Consider the following 23,635-nt stretch of genomic DNA (forward strand, 5'->3'; position numbering starts at 1 on the left):
ACTCTAGCACTCTTATATTTGCTCAAACATGCCACCTCTGTTCCTGCCTTGGAATCCTTGTGCTAGCCCCTTCCCCTGCCTGAAAGCCCTGCTGCAAAAATCTGCATGTCTGGCTCCTTCTTGTCGGTGGACTCTTGGCTTAAGTGTCACCTTCTCAGAGAAGACTTCCTTGCACACACTCTAAAGAAGCCCTCACTGACCCCCTCTTACTATTTATTCAGTTATCTACTACTAGTCTCCTCCCCAGTGCCTGATGGTCAATAAATATTTACATTCGTGTGACATTATATTTGTTCAGTGCTTACATTTCATAGATGCTTTTCTAATCATTATTTTGTTTTATCACCACAAGTTTATGAGCTCAAAACAAACGATGAACAAACAGAACCCCCTATGGTTCCAAACTGAAAACTTCCTCTCCATCCCCCCATACCCCAGTCCCCCACTCGATGAAAGAGAGAGGTATCCTGGCCTTGTGCATAAAAGCAACTGTGCCAGTCAGCTTTAGCATTTGTGACTTAATTGGAGTCGTGTACAATCAGAGATATAATAATTGCTTAGTACATTAACTAGAGGGATTCTTTTGAGACACGGAAATGGTGCTGTTGGGTGCCAAGCTGTTCTTTGTTCTGGGCTTGGAGGCTTCCTGGTTAAGGGCTGGGGTGAGGGTGGTGAGATGAACGCAGAAGGTGGAAATGGGCAGAGGGGAGCAAAGGGCAGGAACGCTCACTGGGTCCCAGCTGGGTTTGTTTACTGTGGACCCCAGGGCAGCAGTAATTCTGTAGGAAGAATACTGGGCCAGGACACAGGCGCAGGCGCTAGGGCTGGCACTATACACCCCTCCCCCACCCAGGCCACCAGTCCCTCTGTTACATGAGGTGGAGCTGGGTCATCTCCAAGGGAAATCCCAGCTCTGACGTTATATGGGCTAATGAGAGGACTCACCTTTTATCATGACCAAGATGTCTGTAAGCAGGATAACTCACATAATATTTTTGATAAGCACAGCTTTTCTGGGCTAAGTGGGATTTCTTTGATGAGTCAATAAAGTCACTGGACATACCCAGCTCTCTGCTCTTACCATTCTTCTTTAGCCTCCCCTTTCCTCTGCTCTCCTAGAGTAGGTGACACCCTGGGCAAATCCCCTCATCACACAGGGATCAACATCCAGTGTAAGCCACTCTCCAAGGGATGGGTTTCTACTATATCTGATCTTGGACAACACTCTCCCATCTGCTTTCAACATGTTGCATCTGACGTTAACTAATGTCTCCTATTAGCATTAAAAGAAAACAATCTGGAAAAATTTACTCTGAAGCAGAGTTCAAACTGGCCACAAGTAGATTTGGGATCTCAACTGCACAAGGTTTGTTAAAATAATAGTGGTAAATATAAATATATATAAATGCATAAATGTGTATATACATAAACCCACATGTACACACATGTGAGTATATATTGGGGTATGTCTGGGAGGTAAAGCTAAAAAGTCTGTAAAATGGGTCAAAAATACTTCTGTCCAATTTGTGAAATGAATGAGTAACAGAAGGAGAAAAATTCTCCCAGTGGGGATCAGAGCACGATCAAAAGAACTGAAGGACAAGGAAAAGGAGTTGGAAATCTTGATCTTACACTTACTGGTAATGGGTTAAAATTCTGGTCCACAAGGTGATTGTATCCATGGTCAAAAAATGAGTGCCGAATCACAACATCAATGCCCTGATTGGCCAGCATTCCTAAAGTGTTCAACCATCTGAAAAGCAAGGGGGAAAAACACCATGTCAATACATTTAAAATCAATACATTTAAAAACTCTTATTCATATCCTCTGCTGGCCCACTTAATGACAATTACTTAGTTCTCTATCTTTCCCTAGATGGTATGAGCTCATCAAGAATGTTTTAGCTTTGTGCCCCAAACAACCATTACAGTTTCTGGAACACTATAGGTGCTCAATAGTCTAAGTTGAAACTGATCTGGATAAAATTAGATTCTAGGATTTTGAGAATCACTATTTACATACTAGGGACAAATCATGCATAGTTATGATTCCCCAAATCTGAGATAATATGGAACTCCAAACTAGTGACCTTTCTAATACTAAAGACCACTGCTAATTTTTACATTATGAATGAATATTATTAAAATATTTTCAAATCTTTTCCACATTGACAATTATATTTTATTCTGATAAAACTAACAAATACCTACTGATAATGAATCACATACAACACACACACAAACACAGTAAAATGCAAAGACAAAAGTTATAAATCCAAAAAGAAATCTGACAAAAATATAGTAGATCCATTTTGTTGCTGTTGTTCAGATTGGGACATTGTAACCCAGGGAACTGAAAATGCTTTTGGAATATCACATGGCTAAGCTACTTGTCTTTCTTATTTTTTGTTCATTTGGCAATACTGTGAAATCAGGAGAACAGGTTTAGCTTTGCTTTAGCCTCTGAGACACAGTTTTAGCTGACCTGTGGTAGAACTGTAACATGAATTCTGGGCTGATGCCTCCTAAGTCAGTGTTCTCTCCAATGAAATAGCACAACTACAGTAGGTTCTAACAAATAACAAGTATTTCTATGTACAAACAAGTTTGTCTTTCTCTATCCCCAGGCTTACTGAATGAATGAAGAGGCAAAATGATAAGTAAATACATAATCACATATATGTGAATCCCTATCTCTAGTGGCATCTAGATATCAATACTTGTATTTGTACATGTGATAAGATCCCATTTGTTCATTCATTTATTTTTCATCCAACAATATGAATTCATCAACTGTAAAGGCTAGATCTTGTTCTTAGCATTAAGAATAGATTTTAAAAAATGCCTGTGAGACCACATAAGTCATTTGTAAAGGACTGAGTATGTAAATAACTGTACCTACACATTTACAAGAATGCTATCAAATTCCTACTTGTGACCTCTACAGAGCCTAGCACAGTGAAATATAAAGAATATATATTCAGCAAATAAACACTAACTAGTAAATCTGAGCTTTTTTGATTTTCTCCTGAGAGTATATGGGTAGTTTTTGAAGGAACTCTAAAGAGAGAGGGAAGAATATTAATTTTCCTCTTTAAACCCACATCCTGTATGCACATCCCAGGTCTAGGGCATTAACAAATGACTATGGCCAGAGCCCCGGCTTCTCCATAGCTTTTCCGAATAGAATGGTTAGCTCTGGAATTGTCTTCATCTTCCTCTGTAATAATAAGTCTCCTGAGAAGGGGAAATAAATGGTGTTCCATGTCGCCCTTTTATGCTTAATTAGTGAAAAGTGGCAAGATAATTGACGCATCTCACCAAGGATACTTCTGTGGCTATTACTTTCTATCCACAAAACACTATTGAATATCTATTACATGACAGACATGAGTAGGTGCTGCAGACACAGCAGTATGCCAAGGGTAGCGCATCAGAGAATCTCAGAGTCCTGATTGGGAAAACTACCCTTGCATATGGGCAGCAGAGAATTCTAATTTATGCGTGCATGTGAATGTGTCCTGTAAGCTTATAGTTATGCCATATATTGAAAAAGGGCTGTAAAATGCCTTCTTTCCAACTCCTTGCTAGCCTTCTGGAGCTTCCTAGGATGCTGTACATTTTTTTTTCTCCAGGAAGCAATTTATACCCCTTGGAAAATTGGACTCACGGAGCATGTTTCTGGGTACTGCCAGTAGAGCTTACAGCCAGTGGATGATAAAAAGGTAAGAGAGGAGACCAGGAGCAGAATGAGCTGGTTTTCATTTGCTCTGTCAACCAAGCACGGAACATCTGAACTACACCAAAATCTAAACAACAATGTTAATCTGTGTTCACAAAAGTGACTGTGGAGATCTATGGATATTTAGTTGATGCTAGTGAAAAGGCAGGTCTCTCTCTAGCTCTCTCCATGATGGTCTGTGTTATTTCTCATTTCACATCACTCTCTAAAGGGAAGAATGTTCATGAAAACACAGTACAAATAGACTACTTGCTAGGCCCTGCAGCTGAGTTCTTCTGAGACCACTAAGCAAAGGCCATATTCTTCTGATTCAAGGGGCCTCCAGCAGCCAACGTAACTGTCATAGTAAAACCTGCTGAGGAGAATATTTTTGAAAGAAAACCCTCAGCAACACTGAACAACCTCTCTGTGCCGCTCCATGTTAGGACACAGGGCTGGAAGACCCCAGGCATATCATGTAGACACTGACTCATTATCTTCATCTGCATCTGCCAGGATTCCATCCTAAAAGATATTTGCTTGACCAGCTTGATTTGCCCTTCACAAATGTAATAAAGAAGCTGCCTTAACGGAGAGGAACTATAGCTGTATAATTAGAAGTGGCTGTTAGTAGTGAAATGTGTAGCTGAGGGCAGAGCTGCAGTTCTTAGGAGAACCTTGTTCAGACGAAAAGCCAGGACCATGGACTAGACTGGACCAGAAGCAGGTCACTTGGTCAGTCTGTGGTCCTGATGCCAATAGCAGGGCAGGCAGAGGCCTTTGTGCTTCTGGCTTAAGTTGCTCTCCAGATGACTGCAGTAGCCTTCCAATTCAGTTTCCTATCTCTTGCCTCTCCAAACTGGGGCAAACTATCAAGCCCAGTGTTTTCAATACAGGTCAGATCCCTGTAGGACCTCTCTCCTCCTCTGTAATCTTCAATGGCTTGCCACTGAGTATAGAATAAGGCCTCATATTGCATCCCTGGTTTTCAAGGTATTCTATGATTTGGTGGTAAAACTCTGTCCCTAATCATACCGGGGTTTCCCAAGTGGCATTAGCGGTGAAAAACCCTCCTGCCAGTGCAGGAGACAATAGAGACTTGAGTTCGAGCCCTGAACCAGGAAGCTCTCCTGGAGGAGGGCATGGCAATCTACTCCAGTAGTCTTGCCTGGAGAATCCCATGGGCAGAGGAGCCTGGTGGGCTCTCAGGGTCGCAAAGAGTCAGAACAACTGAAGTGACTTAGCACAATCATACCCCTGCAGATACTGAGGCTTTCTCACACTAATCATTTCCCCTCACAATGTTCCTTGGGCTTCCAGGTGCCACTAGTGGTAAAGAACCACCTGCCAATGCAGGAGACATAAGAGGTGTGGGTTCGATCCCCAGTGGGGCAGATCCCCTGGAGAAGGGCACAGCAACCCACACCAGTATTCTTGCCTGGAGAATCCCATGGACAGAGAAGCCTGGTGGGCTAAGGTCCATAAGGTCACAAAGAGTCAGACACAAATGAAGCGGCTTAGCACAATCATACCTTCACTAACCCCTGCAGATACTGAGGCTTTCTCACACTAATTGTTTCTCCTCATAATGTGCCTTCAGCTTAGAGTGCTCCCCACTACCCTCAGCAACAACCTTCACCTATAGGAATTAGAGAAATTTCTCTGTGTTCCATTCAGTTGCCTCTTCCTCCACAAAGTCCTTCCTGATACTCCCAGTCAGAAATTCTTGATTCCTCTGCATGTCTATCCCTTGTGTGGACAGACCATGTAAGGAAGGAAGAGAGATGGTATAATTTAATGGCAAAAAGGTAGGCCTCTGAAGCAGACTGCTATAACTTGAGTCCAAGCTCTGCCATTAATTAATAATCACATCTATCTCACTGAGTTCTTATAAAATAACGGCATCTACTACACTGGTTGTTAAGTCATTAAATATGCACAAATCACTATTAAATATGCCCTCAGCATATGGTAAGCACTATGCAGTTAAAATTATGATGATGAAACTTACCCTCCATCTCTATTCCTCCAGTTGTCTAAGTTTCTAAAGGGTAAAACCTCCCTCTTATTCTTACCTATTTCCCAGGACGCTAGTGAAAATTACAAGAAAAAAAATGTATGCTGTCTGTACTGTATTTTGCACTGTAGACATAAAATAAAACTCTTATTACTATCTACTTATTACTAATCTGATTACTAATAACTACCATTATTATTCTTGCTCTAATGCCTGTACCTGAGATCTTATTATTTAGACAAGTCCCTAATCACTGTTTGATGAGTGTTTAAACACATTTACAAAGAAACGGATGAAGAATTTTCAGTAGGAAACGAACCACCACCCCATCCAAAGGGCAGAATAATAAGCAATTTCACTGTCCTTTCCTCAGTGCCCTTGGGAGTGAAATTGCAAGTTCTACTCACAAGAATCCTGCAGCATAGGAATCTGATAGATTGTTTGTGCCTCCAGCTGAGGTGGTTACCACACCTTCAAGCCAAATCTTCTTTCCTGGGGTGTAGGTGTTAACCACCTGTTCACACGACAAAAGCAGAAGGAGATAATGAGATTTTTAAAAACTGTTCCTACATGAGAAGGACCATACATTCTCTTAAAGTTCCCCTGATCCTCTGCTCCCAGGTGGTCCTGATCTATGCTTTTTCCATGTTGATACAGCCCATACAGCTGGCACACAAACACACACACGTTAATATTGATACGTGTCCACTCAAAGAAATGATCATTTTTTCTCCTAAGTGAACCAAAGTGACATTGTGACCGGAGAACAAGTGCACATTCCAGGACAGGAGTTGACTGCACCACCCTTCCATGAAGATTAATCGTGGAGGTCAAACGGGAATGCTGTTAAAGATTAGGGAAGAATTTCCCCTTGCACCTAGAAGAAGGTGGTCCTCTCCCTCTTCTTGACACTGGTCAGAGTGCCCAACCCAAGGACAGCTGGAAATACTATAAATAAGAAAGCAAGAAAAATACCTTAAATGATTAGAAAACAGAGTCCTATTGTGAAAGTAAAGGTCTACAGTAATGATTCCCCTTAAAACATTCATGCTTTTGATAAACTTTGTGTTTCCTTTAAGATTAACTGGAACTGAGTAATACATTTCTGCTTTTCTTTTTTGCCTTTGGCTTCTAGGATATTCAAAGTTTAAATTTTGTTCGAAGACAGATATAGAGATGATTAAGGCAGTTAGAGAAAAGTGGTTTTGTTAAACAAAACAAAACAAAAAGGTAAATAGTATAAGATGATGAACCTTGAAATCATTAAGCTAAGTGAAATAAACCAGACACAAAAGGCCACATATTATATTCATTTATATGAAATGTCCAGAACAGTCAAATCCATAGAGACAGAAAGTAGATTAATGGATTTCTAGGGTTGGAAAAAGGGAAAGAGAATGAAGGGGGAAGATGGGGAGTGACTACAAATAGGTATGGGGTTTCTCTGGAGGATCATGAACATGTTCTAAAATTAAATAGTGACAGTTTCACAATTTTGTGAATATACTAAAAACCACTGAATTTCAAACTTGTAAAGGGTGAATCTCACGGTATGTGAATTGTATCTCAATAGAGCTGAGTGTGTAATATGTATCATTAACAATAGGAGAGGTAGACCCTAATAGGCAGATAACTGGTGTGGAAAGGGGAATAAATTCTGAAAATCTGGGGTTCTACCACATAGCAGACATGAGACGCTTAAAGAATCATTATCTTGGACTTCAATTTCTTCACCAACATATAAAGTAACGTATTTGGAGGAGATGAAATCTAAGTCCTTCTGAAATACAAAATGTATCAGTATTTTGTAATGCTTGTGCAGGTCCTCTTGGCTCCTGTTCCCCAAAGGTCAAGAGTAAATTTGATTATGGAAATTAAAATAACATAAACAATAAATACAGGAGACAAAAAAGCCAGATTTGGTCATCTCAAAAATAAAGATCTTGGCTAGAGGTAAATATTGGGGATGGTAGAAAAAAGCCACAGGAGTAGGTGAAATTAGTTAAGGGGAATATTTAAAATTATACTGGGCTTCCCTGGTGGTTTGGTTGGTAAAGAATCTGCCTGCACTGTAGGAGACCGCCTGCAGTAAAGAATCTGCTTAAAATGTAAGAGACCCAGGCTTGATCCCTGGGTTGGGAAGATGCCCTGAAGAAGGAAATAACAACTCACTCCAGTATTCTTGACTGAGAAATCCCATGGACAGAGGAGCCTCACGGGCTGCAGTCTATGGGGTTGCAAGAGTTGGACACAACTTAGTGACTAGATCACCATCACTACCAAAGAAGGACTGAGGCTGTCTATGCAAAAACATGAAGGCGTTATCAAATGGGTTTATTTAGTCATTCAGTAAATATTTATTGAGCATCTACTATATGCCAAGCAGAATTCTAGGGGAAAACAGTGAATGAAACACAAGTCTCTGCTCTCATCCGCTCATATTTTAGTCAAGGGGAAGAGACTGACAATAAACACACAAACATAAATTTAGAAATAGGAAGTGCTGGAGGAAAATAAAATCGATTAATCTGACAGAAAGTGCCTTGGAAGGAGAGGAAGGTTGATGTTTTAGATGAAGGTCAGGAAAGATTCCTCTAGCACCTTTATATAAGGACTTTAGTTAAGCTCCATTAAATGAGGACTTGATTCCAGTGAATGGATGGATTTATAAATTGCTGTGTACACAGGACTCATCAAGGACACAGACACTCTGTAAATAAAGTTCATTTGAATTCTCTTCTGACTTGCAGGAAGATTTGGAAGGAGACAGTCTAACACTTCTTATAATTAGTGAGGTAGAATTGATTAGCAGTTAGTGGTCTGCACACACATTGCCTGGGTGTGAATCCTGGTTTCATCACTGACGCACTGTTGACCTTGCTGTGCCTTAATTTCCTTAGCTGTAAAATTAGAATAATAAATGTGCATTTTTAAAATATTTAAGTGACCTAATATTTGTAAAACACGTGGAAAGGTGTCTGGCAAATGATAAGCTCTTAAAGTAAAGCAAATGTTACCTAGATCACTCTCTTTGTCCAAAGTACATGAGATTGTGATTGGCAGTCTAACAGTAGACTTGGTTGCTTTTATTTGGATATGTTTGTGGTGGTAGGTAATAGACCAGATGTGTGCTAAGTAGCAGGGAAAGGTCTATTTAGAATTTAAAATCTACATGGATAGCTCACATTAATGTAATTAGCATTCAGAGTAGTTTGTTTATCCCCTCAGCACAGGAGCAATTCTTGTCATTTACATGAACAAAAAAAACACAGGGAGAGAGTGCTCTGATACAAAACCAAGCCAGTTATATGAAATTTTATATGGTAGAGAAATTCCTAGAAAGTATCAGTGTTAGAGGTTCTGGGAGTAGCTGGTATGAGTCAGCAAGGACTTTCTGAACATTTACTGTTTGGGACATGGTGAGAGGCTTAATGAATATTGTGTCTACCGTGAGACAAGAAGAGGTTATCATAGTAATGTGTGGGGGAGGTACTGAGGTTGGGTGCTTGTTGGGCCTAGAGAGGAAATTAGTATGGGCAGAAGAGGAGAGGAAAAAAATCAGGAAAAACAGATGGAACCAGCTGCAAAATTCCCTTAGAAAGTGAAACTCTAAGAAACTGAGGGCTATAGTTCAACACTGCGGTTTTCTGAGTAAATATGATTCCCCCTGTGCTAGAAGAGAGAAAATTGCAGGACTGCAAAGAACAAGGGTACAGTTCCTGGTGAAAAATGATGTGCCAATGAAGGTTATTTTAAGGAACACATTGTTTGGTGAGGGAGAAGTACAAATGCCCAAATGCTGAGATTATTGAAGTGAAGGGAGAGGGGAGTTGAATGGTTGGCTCCCTTTCAGCAGTTTTTTTTTTATCCCCCACAGACTTCTAGGCCCATGTGGACAAGGGAGCTTTGAAGCACCCACAGAACAGCTCAGGAGGTTGCCAGTGGCTGCTCAGAATCTTTAGGCCTGCTAGGAGCAGGGTGGTATGAAGGGAAACCCTCTAGTTCCCTCCCTCTCATTTCAGGGGTTGAGGACATTAGGACTGTTTCGTGTGGCTATATTGAAAGAGGAGAGGCGAGAAAGAAAAATAGCTTTGACTTTTTAAAGAAGTTTTATTTTCCCTACCACTTTGAATTTTTTTTTTTTAAAGAAAACAGTTAAAAATAGAAAAAATAACCATTTCTGTGGCACATTTGCAAAGCTGGGCTTCCCTTTCCTGTCTCTCCAAAACTGTGATTTGTCTTTAAAAAAGACTCCTGAGAGCCTGGTTTCAGCCACTGGCTATGCAAGTGATGGTAGCCTTGTAGCAGCAGACATGTTGTTTATGGTTATCCAAACCCAACACCTTCCTTAATGAGAAAGGAAGCAATAAAACAGGAATAGTGGACAGGCCAGCTGGGCTAATCAGGCCTGGCAAGAGGCCCACCCTCCAAAGGAAGCTGGAGTCCATTAATTCCAGCATCTCATATAGTTGGAAATCAACCTTCCCTAGGACTTCAGGAAAAGCAGTAGTTCTTTAAGCAAGCGGAACTGGTCCCCTATGTCACTGGTTAGAAGGAGCTGAATAGCTTTAGGGAACTTCTTAAACTTTCCTTACCCATGGACAAGGCTCTGCTTGGAGGTGCTCCTGTCTCTTTGTCCCTTATTGTATTCATAAAACATCCAGGTGAGAGCTCAATAATGTTCCAGTTTTTCTTTCCATCCTTCTTGTCTGTTTTTGACTCTAAGCTACCTACTAGGTTAGATGACAACATCATTCCATTCTTCCCTCTCCTTTCTTACTCACTGTCCCCTTCTGAGTTCCGGATCTTATCCTTTCTCCCTTGGTCTTCCTGCAAGGAAGACCTCCTTCTCAAGACTTTCCTCTACACTGCTTCTGTCTTTTAACCAGCTTCACCCTAGCTTCATAACCTCCATGGCTCCTCATTACCAGCAGCAGAACTCAACCACGTGCTCATGGAGTGGTCTGTGTGACTAGTTGGCAGACATGTTATGAGTGACTTGCTTCAGATAATATTGAAAACAGTGATTTTGGGAATGACTTAAAGTATTGATAAAAGAAAGTAGGTTCAAAGTTATCATAATAATATTCCTTTCATTCATCAGAATTATGAAATGCTTCCTTAACATGGAAAGAAAGCAAAGGAGCCGGTAAACTACACACAGCTCATAGTCTATTTTGTTCACTCGTCCATGAAAGCATGTTCAGTTCAGTTCAGTCACTCAGTCGTGTCCGACTCCTTGCAACCCCACGAACCGCAGCACGCCAGGCCTCCCTGCCCGTCACCAACTCCCGGAGTTCACCCATACCCATGTCCATTGAGTCGGTGATGCCATCCAACCATCTCATCCTCTGTTGTCCCCTTCTCCTTCTGCCCTCAATCTTTCCCAGCATCAGGGTCTTTTCAAATGAGTCAGCTCTTCAAATCAGGTGGCCAAAGTATTGGGGTTTTAGCTTCAACATCAGTCCTTCCAATGAACAACCAGGACTGATTTCCTTTAGGATGGACTGGTTGGATCTCCTTGCAGTCCCAGGGACTCTCAAGAGTCTTCTCCAACACCACAGTTCAAAGCATCAACTCGTCGGTGCTCAGCTTTCTTGACAGTCCAACTCTCACATCCATACATGACCACTAGAAAAACCATAGCCTTGTCTAGACAGACCTTTGTTGACAAAGTAATGTCTCTGCTTTTTAATATGCTATCTAGGTTGGTCATACTTTCCTTTCAAGGAGTAAGCGTCTTTTAATTTCATGGCTGCAGTCACCATCGGAAGTGATTTTGGAGCCCAGAAAAATAAAGTCAGCCACTGTTTCCAGTGTTTCCCTATCTATTTCCTATGAAGTGATGGGACTGGATGCCATGATCTTAAGTTTTCTGAATGTTGAGCTTTAAGCCAACTTTTTCACTCTCCTTTTTCACTTTCATCAAGAGGCTCTTTAGTTCTTCTTCATTTACTGCCATAAGAGTGGTGTCATCTGTATATCTAAAGTTATTGATATTTCTCCTGGCAATCTTGATTCCAGCTTGTGCTTCCTCCAGCCCAGCGTTTCTCATGATGTACTCTGCATAGAAGTTAAATAAGCAGGGTGACAATATACAGCCTCGACGTACACCTTTTCCTATTTGGAACCAGTCTGTTGTTCCATGTCCAGTTCTAAGTGTTGCTTCCTGACCTGCATACAGGTTTCTCAAGAGGCAGGTCAGGTGGTCTGAAGGCATGTTAAACATGGTGAAATGGTGATGGGAACCACTGATCTATTGGATATGACACCAATTGCTTTATTTAACTTGGTATCTAAGACCCTTCATAACCACCCCTTAGCTGCCTCTTCTCCTCTCCCTCCCCACAAGACCTGAGGTTCGCCACACAATGGACTCACTGTTTTTCAACTACATGATCTTCTTTTAGGATTTCACTGATCACTTTCTCCCTTACTCATTCCTCACCCATGTTGTCTGAGACATTGTTTTTTCGATGGCTTATTTCTAATGTGATCTCATTTGTGAAACTTCTCTCAAAACTTCAGGATATTAATTCTCTCCTCTGGCCTCCAACAGAGAAGGCAATGGCAACCCACTCCAGTGCTCTTGCCTGGAAAATCCCATGGATGGAGGAGCCTGGTAGGCTGCAGTCCATGGGGCTGCTAAGAGTTGGACATGATTGAGTGACTTCACTTTGACTTTTCACTTTCCTGGATTGGAGAAGGAAATGGCAACCCACTCCAGTGTTCTTGCCTGGAGAATCCCAGGGATGGGGGAGCCTGGTGGGCTGCCATCTGTGGGGTAGCATAGAGTTGGACACGACTGGAGCGACTTAGCAGCAGCAGCAGCAGCTGGCCTCCAAAGTTCTTTGAATCTATCACTATCTTTGACCTTATTATACTGAGTTGTAAATTTCTGTTTGCCTAGCCATCCTACACTAAAAGCAGCTTGAGAAAACCATATTGTTTCCCATTTTGCATGCCTTGTCAGTCACTTTGCTTATTAAATACTTGTTAAATAATGAGACAATGAAGTAGTTTACTTGTTAATAAATGAGAGAGATAATATTTTATGGAAATAAAATATTTCCTTTATGGAAAGGCTGAGTATCAGCGAATATAACTAATAATTTCAGAACCATAAGAACAAACATTAAATTTTCACAGTTTCATCTCAGAACTCTGTTTAATTTCTAATTGAATTCTGTTGTTTGAGGAGACCAAGAAGCTTCTGGTTCACTAAACTGCCTCCATATTTAATATGTTCTTCTCAGGTAAGACAAGCTGAGCTATTCTGAGCTCAGTGATTCCAATATCTCATCACATTCTTTCTGATTTATTTCTTCTGTCTAATGTACTTCCTGTCAGTTTCATTAATTTTTTTCTGTATAATTCTTTTTATCATCTCCCTGTTCCAGAGTGCTGTATTTGCCCATTTTCTTCCGGTATCAGATCAATTTTTAATTTGTGGCCTCTGTTTCTGTGTCATTTTTAGGATTTAAAATTGCATTCTCTGCTTTTGTTATCTCAAACCGCAGAAAAGCAATTGAGTGAAATTGCAACTAAACATAAAATTAAAATAAGAAAATACACAAAAAGGAAAGTCACAGAGGAGACAAGGAAATTATGAGCATATGCAAGAAAATGAGGAAGAAAGTTTCCCAGTATCAAAGCAATGACTATGTTCAAGAATAAGCACTCGGTGGAGGCAAAGACTGGACAGAAGCTACCTGCACATAAATTACTCTTCTTCCCATCTCCAGTCCTTTTCTATGACTAACCAACCCCTCAGGCTTACTGGACTGTCTACCTACTGACAAGTCCTAAGTTTCAGCAGCCTCAGAGGTAAGTTCCTCTTGCTCAGGACAAACCCTGTAATCTCCCCACTTCCATGTGGAAATGTTAGACGGTCACCCCAAGCTGCCTTTTCCTCATGAAGAAGATTTTTGCTTTAAGGAGCAATTTGTTTTGAGGGCTAGTCCCCCAATATGTCCTTAATATACTCATTGCCTTCCACAAAACAGGACCTCACTATACGCTGGCCAAAAACTGTGTACACGAAACACACAAATGGAGTCCAGTGAATGAATGCAAATCACTCCCTGAAAATCCTTGTCCTCGTCCACTCTCTAATATTGTGATAATATCATATATCACCTAATAATGTAGCACCCAACTTTTCATTCACTCCTCACTTCTAGAACACCCACCTCAGATTATATCAACTGACTGAGGTCAATTTGACATTCTCTCACCAAGAACATTCAGTATTCTTTTTAAAAAGGTTTCCTAATCCTGGGTGGTCAGGAATATAAATATTACATGGGTTACAAAATTAATGGTCAACATGCATGGGAGATTCAGAATGGTGTATTGGATACAGTGTGGGCCTTGGAATTAGGAGTTCTAGTTTTACTACTTAGCAAGTGTGGCCTTCAAAACATTTACTGGTTTCTTCAATGGATTGGTAATATTTGATGCACTCAGTGGATGTGATGCTATTTGTAACCTAAAAGGTAATACAATTACTATAGTTCTGTAAGTTGTTGATGCATTTTAATGGTTTTGAAATAAGAATGTTTTCCATCAAAAGAAACTAGCCAGCTGTTTACTCTCTCCCTCCAGCTATTATTAAATTTAAGGTTGCTGTTATTGTTCAGTCACTAAGTCACATCCAACTCTTTGTGACCCCACAGATGGCAGCATGCCAGGCTTCTCTGTCCTTCACTACCTTCTGGAGTGTGCTTAAACTCATGTCATTGAGTCAATGATGCCATCCAACAGTCTCATCCTCTGTCATCCCCTTCTCCTCTTGTCCTCAGTCTTTCCCAGCACCAGGGTTTTTTCCAATGAGTTGGCTCTTCATATAGGTGGCCAAAGTATTGAAGCTTCAACTTCAGCATCAGTCCTTCCAATGAATATTCAGGGTTGATTTCCTTTCGGATTGACTGGTTTCATCTCCTTGAAGTCTAAGGGACTCTCCAGAGTCTCCTCCAGCATCACAATTTGAAAGCATCAATTCTTTGGCACTCAGCCTTCTTTATGGTACAGCTCTCATATCTATTCATGACCACTGGAAAAACCACAGCTTTGACTATAGGGACTTTCGTTGGCAAATTGATGTCTCTGTCTTTTAATACGCTGTCTAGGTCTGTCATAGCTTTTCTTCCAAGGAGCAAGTGCCTTTTAATTTCTTGGCTGCAGTCACTGTCTGCACTGATTTTGGAGCCCAAGAAAATAAAGTCTGTCACTGTTTCCACTTTTCCCCATCTCTTTGCCACTGAAGTGATGGTACTGGTTGCCATGATGTTAGTTTTTTGAATGTTGAGTTTTAAGCCAGCTTTTTCACTCTTCTTTTCCACCCTCATCAAGAAGCTCTTTAGTTCCTGTTTGCTTTCTGCCATTAGAATGGTATCATCTGCATATCTGAGGTTGTTGATATTTCTCCCAGAAATCTTGATTCCAGCTTGGGATTCATCCAGCCCACTATTTCACATGATGTACTGTGCATAGAAGCCAAATAAGCAGGGTGACATATACAGCCTTGTCATACTCCTTTCCCAATTTTGAATCAGTCTATTGTTCTATGTCTGGTTCTAACTGTTGCTTCTTGACCTGCACACAGGTTTCTCAGGAGGTAGGTAAGGTGGTCTGGTAGTCCCATCTCTTTAAGAATTTTCTACAGTTTGTTGTGTTCCACACAGTCAAAGGCTTTCACATAATCAGTGAAGCAGAAGTAGATTTTTTTTTTAATTCTCTTGCCTTTTCTATGATCCAACGTTAGTTATTCAGTCATGTCCAACTCTTTGCAACCCCATGGACTGTAGCCCAACAGGTTCCTCTGTCCATGGAATACTCCAGGCAAGAATACTGGAGTGGGTTGTCATTTCCTTCTCCAGGGGATCTTCCTGACCAAGAGATTGAACCTGGGTCTTCTGCACGCAGGTAGAGTCTTTACCATCTGAGCCACCAGGAAAGCCTATGGATGTTGGCAATTTGTTCTCTTGTTCCTCTGCCTTTTCTAAACCCAGCTTTTACATTTGGCAGTTCTTGGTTCAGATACTGTTGAAGTGTAGCTTGAAGGATTTTGAGCATTACTTTGCTAGCACGTGAAATAAATGCTATTGTATGGCAGTTTGAACATTCTTTGGCATTGCCTTTCTTTGGGATTGAAATGAAAACTGCCCTTTTTCAGTCCTATGTCTACTGCTGAGTTTTCCAAATTTGCTGGCATATTGAGTATAGCACTTTAACAGCATCATGTTTTTGGATTTTAAATAGCTTAGCTGGAATTCTATCATGGTTTGTGTTTAAGAATCAAGGAAATATAGTTCACAGAATGACACTGAGCAAAACTTTGGAGCTTTTTTTGTGGTAAACATATCTTTCCAGCTAGATTCCCCTATTTATCGTCAGTGTCTTATATCTGAAAGAGAAGAGTCAAAAGTTCCACTGGGTCATATTCTCCCATTTTCAGATGCATAGTCTAGTGGAGTCACAGACACCAAATTACTGGGAAGCTCATCAACTTTAGCTCCCCATTTTCCCAGGCCTCTGTTAAAGTCCTGGGCAGGGCCCTAGTAATTTGTTCATATGGTCAGATCTATTTCTAAAACATGCAAATTTGTTTTGTTTTCTTTTTCTTAAAGTGGTCCCCATTGTATAAGTTGCCAGCCCCATAAAACTTAGAATCACCCCTGGATGTCGTATCAGTGTGGCACAGTTTGTGTTTAGGGTCCTCTGTCTCTTGAGTTCTCCCTTGGCCTGTGTTTCTCTTCCCCTCTGTCCAAAGCTGCTCCTGGGAAGGACATATACCATATGATATCACGTATATGTGGAATCTAAATCATGACACAGATGAGTCTACCTGTAAACCAGAAGCTAAAGCACAGACAGAGAGAATAGACTGGGTCTGTGAAGGGGTAGAGGCTGGGAGACGGATTCATTGGGGGTTTGGGATTAGCAGATGCACACCGCTATTTACAGAATGCATTAACAACAAGGTCCTACTGTATAGCACAAGGAACTATTCAATATCCTGTGATAAACCATAATGGAAAAGAGTATGAAAAAGAATGTTTATATGTATAACTGAGTCACTTTGCTGTACAGCAGTAATTAACACAATGTGGTAATTCAACTATATTTCAATAAAATATTTTAGTAATATAAAATTATTACAGAGGAAATAACCTTGGTTTTGGAAAAGGATCATCTATTTTATATTAAGGCCTTAGTGTGACTTTAAATCAGTGTAGTTTACCTCTCCTCGGGTTATTTACATTCTGCTGCTGCTGCTGCTAAGTCGCTTCAGTCGTGTCCGACTCTGTGCGACCCCATAGACGGCAGCCCACCAGGCTCCCCCGTCCCTGGGAAGAACACTGGAGTGGGTTGCCATTTCCTCCTCCAATGCATGAAAGTGAAAAGGGAAAGGGAAGTCACTTCTCCCGCTAAAGTAGAATCAAAAATTATTTTTCTAAAGTAAAGTATCTGGCATTAGCAAACTGACTAAAATGTTACTCAGAGCCACAAAGAGACCTTTCTTTCACCCTTAAAGACACACCCAGAGGAAACTCTCCTACTGTGCCTACTATAGCATCGCCCATTTGTGTGCTGTGTGCGTTAAGTCACTTCAGTCATGTCCAACTCTTTGTGACCCTGTAGACTGTAGCCCACCAGGCCCCTCTGTCCGTGGGAGTCTCTGAGCACGAACACTGGAGTGGGCTGCCATGCCCTCCTTTGGGGCATCTTCCTGACCCAGGGGTTGAACCCATGTCTCTTGCATTTCCTGCACTGGCAGGCAGGTTCTTTACCACCGGCACCACTTGGGAAGCCTCATAGTCCATTTATGGTTGCCTAAATCAATTTCTATCTATTCAACACTATGCTACAAAATTAGTAGTGAATTAGATCCTTTTGGATTTGAATGGCAGAGATAGCACATCTGAATGTGATGCGACAAAGATTTACTTTGCTTCTTCCACACTTCTACCACTATTTTACTCTGTTCATTCACCTTCCCGTCCCTAACTGTCTCCCTCTAATATTGACCGAGAGCCTGCTGAGTGATAGGCACTGTGGTAGGCACTGGCACATTAAAACTAGCATTCAGCATGGGCTTTCCTGGTGGCTCAGACAGTAAAGAATCTGCTTGCAATGCGGGAGACTCAGGTTGGATCCCTGAGTCAAGAAGATGCCTTAGAGATGGAAATGGTCATGACTGAACAAACTAAAAGACGCTTACTCCTTGGAAGGAAAGTTATGACAAACCTAGACAGCATATTAAAAAGCAGAGACATTACTTTGCCAACAAAAGTCCGTCTAGTCAAGGCTATGGTTTTTCCAGTAGTCATGTATGGATGTGAGAGTTGGACTATAAAGAAAGCTGAGCACCAACGACTTGATGCTTTTGAACTGTGGTGTTGGAAAAGACTCTCGAGAGTCCCTTAGACTGCAAGGAGATCCAATCAGTCCATCCTAAAGGAAATCAGTTCTGAATATTCATTGGAAGGACTGATGTGAAGCTGAAACACCAATTCTTTGCCTACCTGATGTGAAGAGTTGACTCATTTGAAAAGACCCTGATGCTGGGAAAGATTGAAGGTGGGAGGAGAAGGAGACAGCAGAGGATGAGATGGTTGGATGGCATCACCAACTCAATGGGCATGAGTTTGAGTAAACTCTGGGAGTTGGTGATGGACAGGGAGGCCTGGCTTGCTGCAGTCCATGGGGTCACAAGGAGTTAGACACGACTGAGCAATTGAACTGAACTGAACTGAGCAAATATATATAGATTATTGAATGAATCAATCAATACATCAGTCAATCAAACACTGATTTTTTTCACTGGTAAAACTACTGTTCTTAACCAACTAGTGTGTTTTCATTTTCGGTTTTCTTTGTTAGAGAAGGTTAACATTGTCATTGTCCTCATTTTCCTTTAATTGTGCATCCAGTTATTCTATGACCTTTAAGAGTAACTGTTATTCTTCTACTCTCTTCCCCTTTGATATACTTTGATATGACTAGTAGGTAAACCAGAGACTGACTGAGAAAAAAGTTTCTTTTTTAATCTGTTCATTACTTCCAAAGGATTAAACACTTCTCTGCCTTACCTACGTCCATGATCCTGCCACTAAGATATATTGGGAAAAGTGCTATAATGTTACTGCACCTATTAAGATTTCAAAAGAATTACTATTTATTATTATAAGCAATCATAAATAATGATGATATTAACAAAAAATATTGGCTTCCCTAATATCTGAAATTTCCCTTCCTTTACAAACTACAGTAGATATATCCCACCATGGGCTCCTGTAGCACCCTAAATTCCACTGTTATATGAGTCATTGAATCTTACTGTCATTGTTTGTTTCATTAACTATTTTCCCACTAGACCATAAAGTCTATGAGGATAACCACCATATCCTTCTTGCTCATTGTTCTATCCTCAGGGGTTTGGAATACACAAGAATGTTATAAATAGTTTATAAATGAAGGAAGGAAGGGAAGAAAGAAGGAAGAGAGGAGGGAAGGAAATTTTCAAATGTTAGGGAAGCCAATTATTCAGTTTATTTAGTATTCAAAATGCAATCATAAGGACAGTATTTTTGAAAATACTTCCCTTATGACTGGGATTTTACCAACTCTTTCCTGTGCTTATTGAAATGCTGAAAATAATATCAAAAAGTGTTATTTCCTCCTCTGATTCCTCTAGGAAATGAAGACACAAATCATAGAGTCCAAGTGACTTGAGCCAAAATGGTTCACCTTGGTTCTTACGTTATTGTTTTGGAGTCTGCCCAGCTATCCGCACTATACCATCTGCACTGTATCCTAAACATCTCACTTTCCCTTCGGACTATTGGCTGCATTGTGAGATTCCCAACTCTTTCCCTTGACTCATCTCTCAAAGTACAGACAATTATTCTCATTCTAATCAAAAGGAGCGAGTGTGTGAATCACCCAAATGAGTGGGTTGTCCAAACACTGTCTCTGTTTGATTTTCAAATGCATCATGTAGGTTTTCATATAACCAGAATTCACCCACTGCTCAGAAAACGAAACATTCTTAAGTGGCAGTCCAAATTTGGAAACCACAGCTGTTTTAAGCAATTGAGTCACTGTCTTTCAGGTGCCAAAAATATCACCTATCATATTCTCCAGGGTTCAAAGAAAGAGGAAAGAGGAAGAAAGCAAAGAACAAGTTGAGAATAAAGGTAACATTAAGCTTCTCCAGTAAAATGAATTGTTATTAAAAAACAACCATAATAACTGAAACAACAATAATTATGGCAATAAGAACTACCATTCACTAGCAATGAACAAATCTGGGTCTCATGTGATCTTCCTAATCTCCTTAAGAGGGAAGGAGAATAGTACAATGGTCGCTATCAAGTACTAGTTCCAGGAACTGTTGTGGATATCAAAATCTGCAGTTGCTTAAGTCCCATATACAAAATGGTGTAGTGTTTGTATTATAACCTATGCATATTCTTCCATGTATTGTACTTTAAATCATCTCTAGATTACTTATAATACCTAATACAATGAAAATGCTAGGTAAATAGTTGCCAGTACCTGGCAAATTCAAGTTTTTTGTAACCTAAAATGTTTTTTTCTGGAATATTTTCAATCAGTGTTTGGTTGAATCCACAGATGCAGAACACACAGATACAGATAGAGAGAGCTGTGTTCTTAGCAACCTCATTTTACAGGTGAAGAAACAAAGTCAGAAAGGTTAAGTGAAGGGCTGAGGGTCATACAACCCAAGCCACTAGACTTCAGATCCTGTCTCCTGTCTCTTCTTCAAACAGCCTCACCACTGTTTTATATAAACCAACCTTGCACAAATTTGTTTGGGTAGGAAATCTACCCTTTTTCCACTACTAGGACCTAAGGAGAGATCATTAAGATGTCTCTGAACTTCTCAAAGTAAAAAAGAAACAGAGATTCCATTTCTAGCTTTTGGATGAGAGTTCCATGTATACACCTAATAAAATGTTTACTTGGTCCATCTCCAAGCTGATTGAGGGGGGACTCACAACAAAGAACTTTGATCACTCTGCCCAGACTGTACCCTAGTATCAAATTTCCCAAACTCCCATTCCACCCACAGGGGATTTCAGGAACAGCGAAAGTAACTTTTCAACTGACAAATCTTGATGACTCTTCTCTGGTCTCCTAGCCTTCATCTCCCCAAATCAGGCCAGTATCTAGTATATTCTTTGCTGTGGTGAGAGACTCCCCTTCTCAAGGCCCTAACAACCGGGTCCAGGTTACTGTAGCCAGTAGAAGGTCTATCCTATGAATCAAACCTCAATGAATCTGTGATCTAGCAGCAAGCCTAGCAGATACTCATTTAAGACAATCTCTGGCAAGAGCTTTATAAGAGATTTGGGAAAAAAAAAAAACCAGTCAGAGAGAGAACTGAATGGGCTACTAAATAAAACAAGGAGGATGAAACTCTGGCAGATGTATTTTCCCAAAGTAACTGAAAAAATGTTTCTGGTCTTATATGCCCTTCCAGAACCTCGTCACTCCCTTATCAAGGTTTATTTCCTCTTAAATCCCTAAGGGTCTTGGTGACTGTCTTAATGAATCGACTATGGTTGAAGCAATGCCCTGTGACTTTTGAGGATAGGTAGAAAAGTTAATCAGAGAAGGCAATGGCACCCCACTCCAGTACTCTTGCCTGGAAAATCCCATGGATGGAGGAGCCTCGTAGGCTACAGTCCATGGCGTTGTGAAGAGTCGGACACGACTGAGCAACTTCACTTTCACTTTTCACTTTCATGCATTGGAGAAGGAAATGGCAACCCACTCCAGTGTTCTTGCCTGGAGAATCCCAGGGACGGGGGAGCCTGGTGGGCTTCCGTCTATGGGGTCGCACAGAGTCGGACACGACTGACGCGACTTGGCAGCAGCAGCAGCAGAAAAGTTAATAGAGCTTCCACCTGACTCGCTCTCTTGGGCATCTGACTTTAAAACCTTGAGAGGAAGTCCAAGGCTACACGGAGAGGTATTCTGGTTATCAGCCCCACAAAGGTGATAGTTGACAACTGACATCAACTTTCAGAGTGAATAAGCCTTCTGATGATTCCAATCATTGGCCTTTGAATTAGCCTAGCCTTCATGTTTTCAGCTGAAACTAATGGAGCAAAGAAAAGCCATCCTATGGGAATTCCTGACCCATAGAATTCATGGTCATAATAAATGATCGTTTTAAGTCACTAAGTTTGGAGATAATTTATTGCACAGCAAGACACAACCAGAACAGAAACGTAAGCCTGAGGGGACTGCTGAGCATTTTGTATTTGCCAGAGCCAAAAGGTGGCTCCAGGCCCTACTGCTAATTCCATCTACCCCCTGCCAGGTGCCTTCTGTATATAGAGGCCATTTCTCTTCGAGGCTCCACTGCTCCTTTCTGCAATCACACTTGGCTCTCCTTTTCTGTGTCCATCAGACGTGTTTTTAAAGATCTGAATTTCAATTGTGCCCAGAATTTGAGACCTTTTCCTTAAGTTTCTTCAGCCTTGCCTGGACAAATCAGGAAGTGAGTTTAGCCTCTTATTTCAGTCTCTGAACATTTTGTGATGGTAAAGGAATATTCAGTGGTGGAGAGTAGTAAGTAGTGGGGAGAAAGAGGAGAATCTAACTCTTGACTCATTTGTCTTGGTTTTGACCTAGTTCTACTTAAAGAATTACATGAACACAGTTAGAACCTTTGCTCACAGTGCCATGACACCACCCCTGAATCATTTTACTTCCAGTGATAATCCTTTGATCAGGTTTCTAGACTCAAAGCTGGAAAAACTAAAAATATAGCGGCTTGTTATGTTGAACACTATTGTAATACAAAAACTTAGAATAGTACCTGGAACACAGTAAACAGTAAATATCCATTGAATGAAAGAATGAACAAGTGAATAAATGAAGGAAATTTCCTCCCCTCTTTTTAGAGACTAATAACTAATACTGGATTAGCATAATGTTGTTAGAAAACTCTAGAGTTTAATAGGTTGACATTCTACTCCATTAGGTAATATGTTTTTCAGCTTGCTCAAAGTAAGTATTAAACCTTGAAACTGTACAGTTCCTCAAGGGCAAAGACCATGTCTCATTTGATTTTGTATCCTCAGCAGCTGGCACTATGCCTGCTACTTGCTAAAAGCTCAGTAAATAGTAATTAAATATTAAAAACTAAGTGAATGTCAAGCAGAGATGGACAGAAATTTCAAATCATTTAGTTCTCCTAGGCGTTTCCTAGTAGGAGACAGTGACAGATAAGGGTGCTGGTCAACGCACCTGATCCCCAGAGGGATCAGACTGGGATGTAGAAATTCAGAAGTCCTGAGGCCTCACAGCTTCTAAAGACTCAAAGGGTTATTTATAATCTGAGTATGATATTAAGTGCTTTTCTATGATTGCTCCAAATAGTATTTTCTTATACAACTAATTTTATAATGAGCCATTTGTTTATTTACCCATTCATTTATTCATTCATCCCATATATATATATATATATTTTGGCCATGCCTTGGTTTGCAGGATCTTAGTTCTTGGACCAGGGATTGAACTCAAACCCTTGGTACTGAAAGCATGGACTCCTAACCACTGGACTACCAGGGAACTTCCCCCATTCACCCCATATTAGTGGGGACCTACCTGTTTTTTTTTTCTTTTTTTTGCAAAGATGTATTTAATCTGTCCAAGAGGAAGTTGAATGTTTAAAAGGTCTTTATTCCCTGGAAAGGGCTTCCCTTGTGGCTCAGGTGGTAAAGAATCCACCTGCAATGCAGGAGACCTGGTTTCGATCTTTGGGTTAGGAAGATCCCGTGGAGAAGGGAAAGGCTACCCACTCCAGTATTTTTGCCTGGAGAATTCCATGGACCGTATAGTCCTTGAGGTTG

The 23,635-nt window shown here is 40.7% G+C and overlaps 1 protein-coding gene across 1 annotated transcript in view; it reads right to left on the minus strand.

Moving 5' to 3' along the window:
* The window catches only part of HPSE2 (heparanase 2 (inactive)), a 702,164-nt gene that overhangs the window by 148,161 nt on the left and 530,368 nt on the right, over positions 1-23,635 (minus strand). Inside the window, exons 8-9 of the mRNA XM_040254194.1 lie at positions 6,146-6,252; positions 1,639-1,753 (exon numbers count right to left, since the gene is read on the minus strand). Of these exons, the coding sequence (XP_040110128.1) occupies positions 1,639-1,753; positions 6,146-6,252 (222 nt within the window). The remainder of the gene's footprint in view (positions 1-1,638; positions 1,754-6,145; positions 6,253-23,635) is intronic.

Source organism: Oryx dammah, unplaced genomic scaffold (genome assembly GCF_014754425.2).
Source record: "Oryx dammah isolate SB20612 unplaced genomic scaffold, SCBI_Odam_1.1 HiC_scaffold_14, whole genome shotgun sequence".
NCBI classification, from domain to species: Eukaryota; Metazoa; Chordata; class Mammalia; order Artiodactyla; family Bovidae; genus Oryx; species Oryx dammah.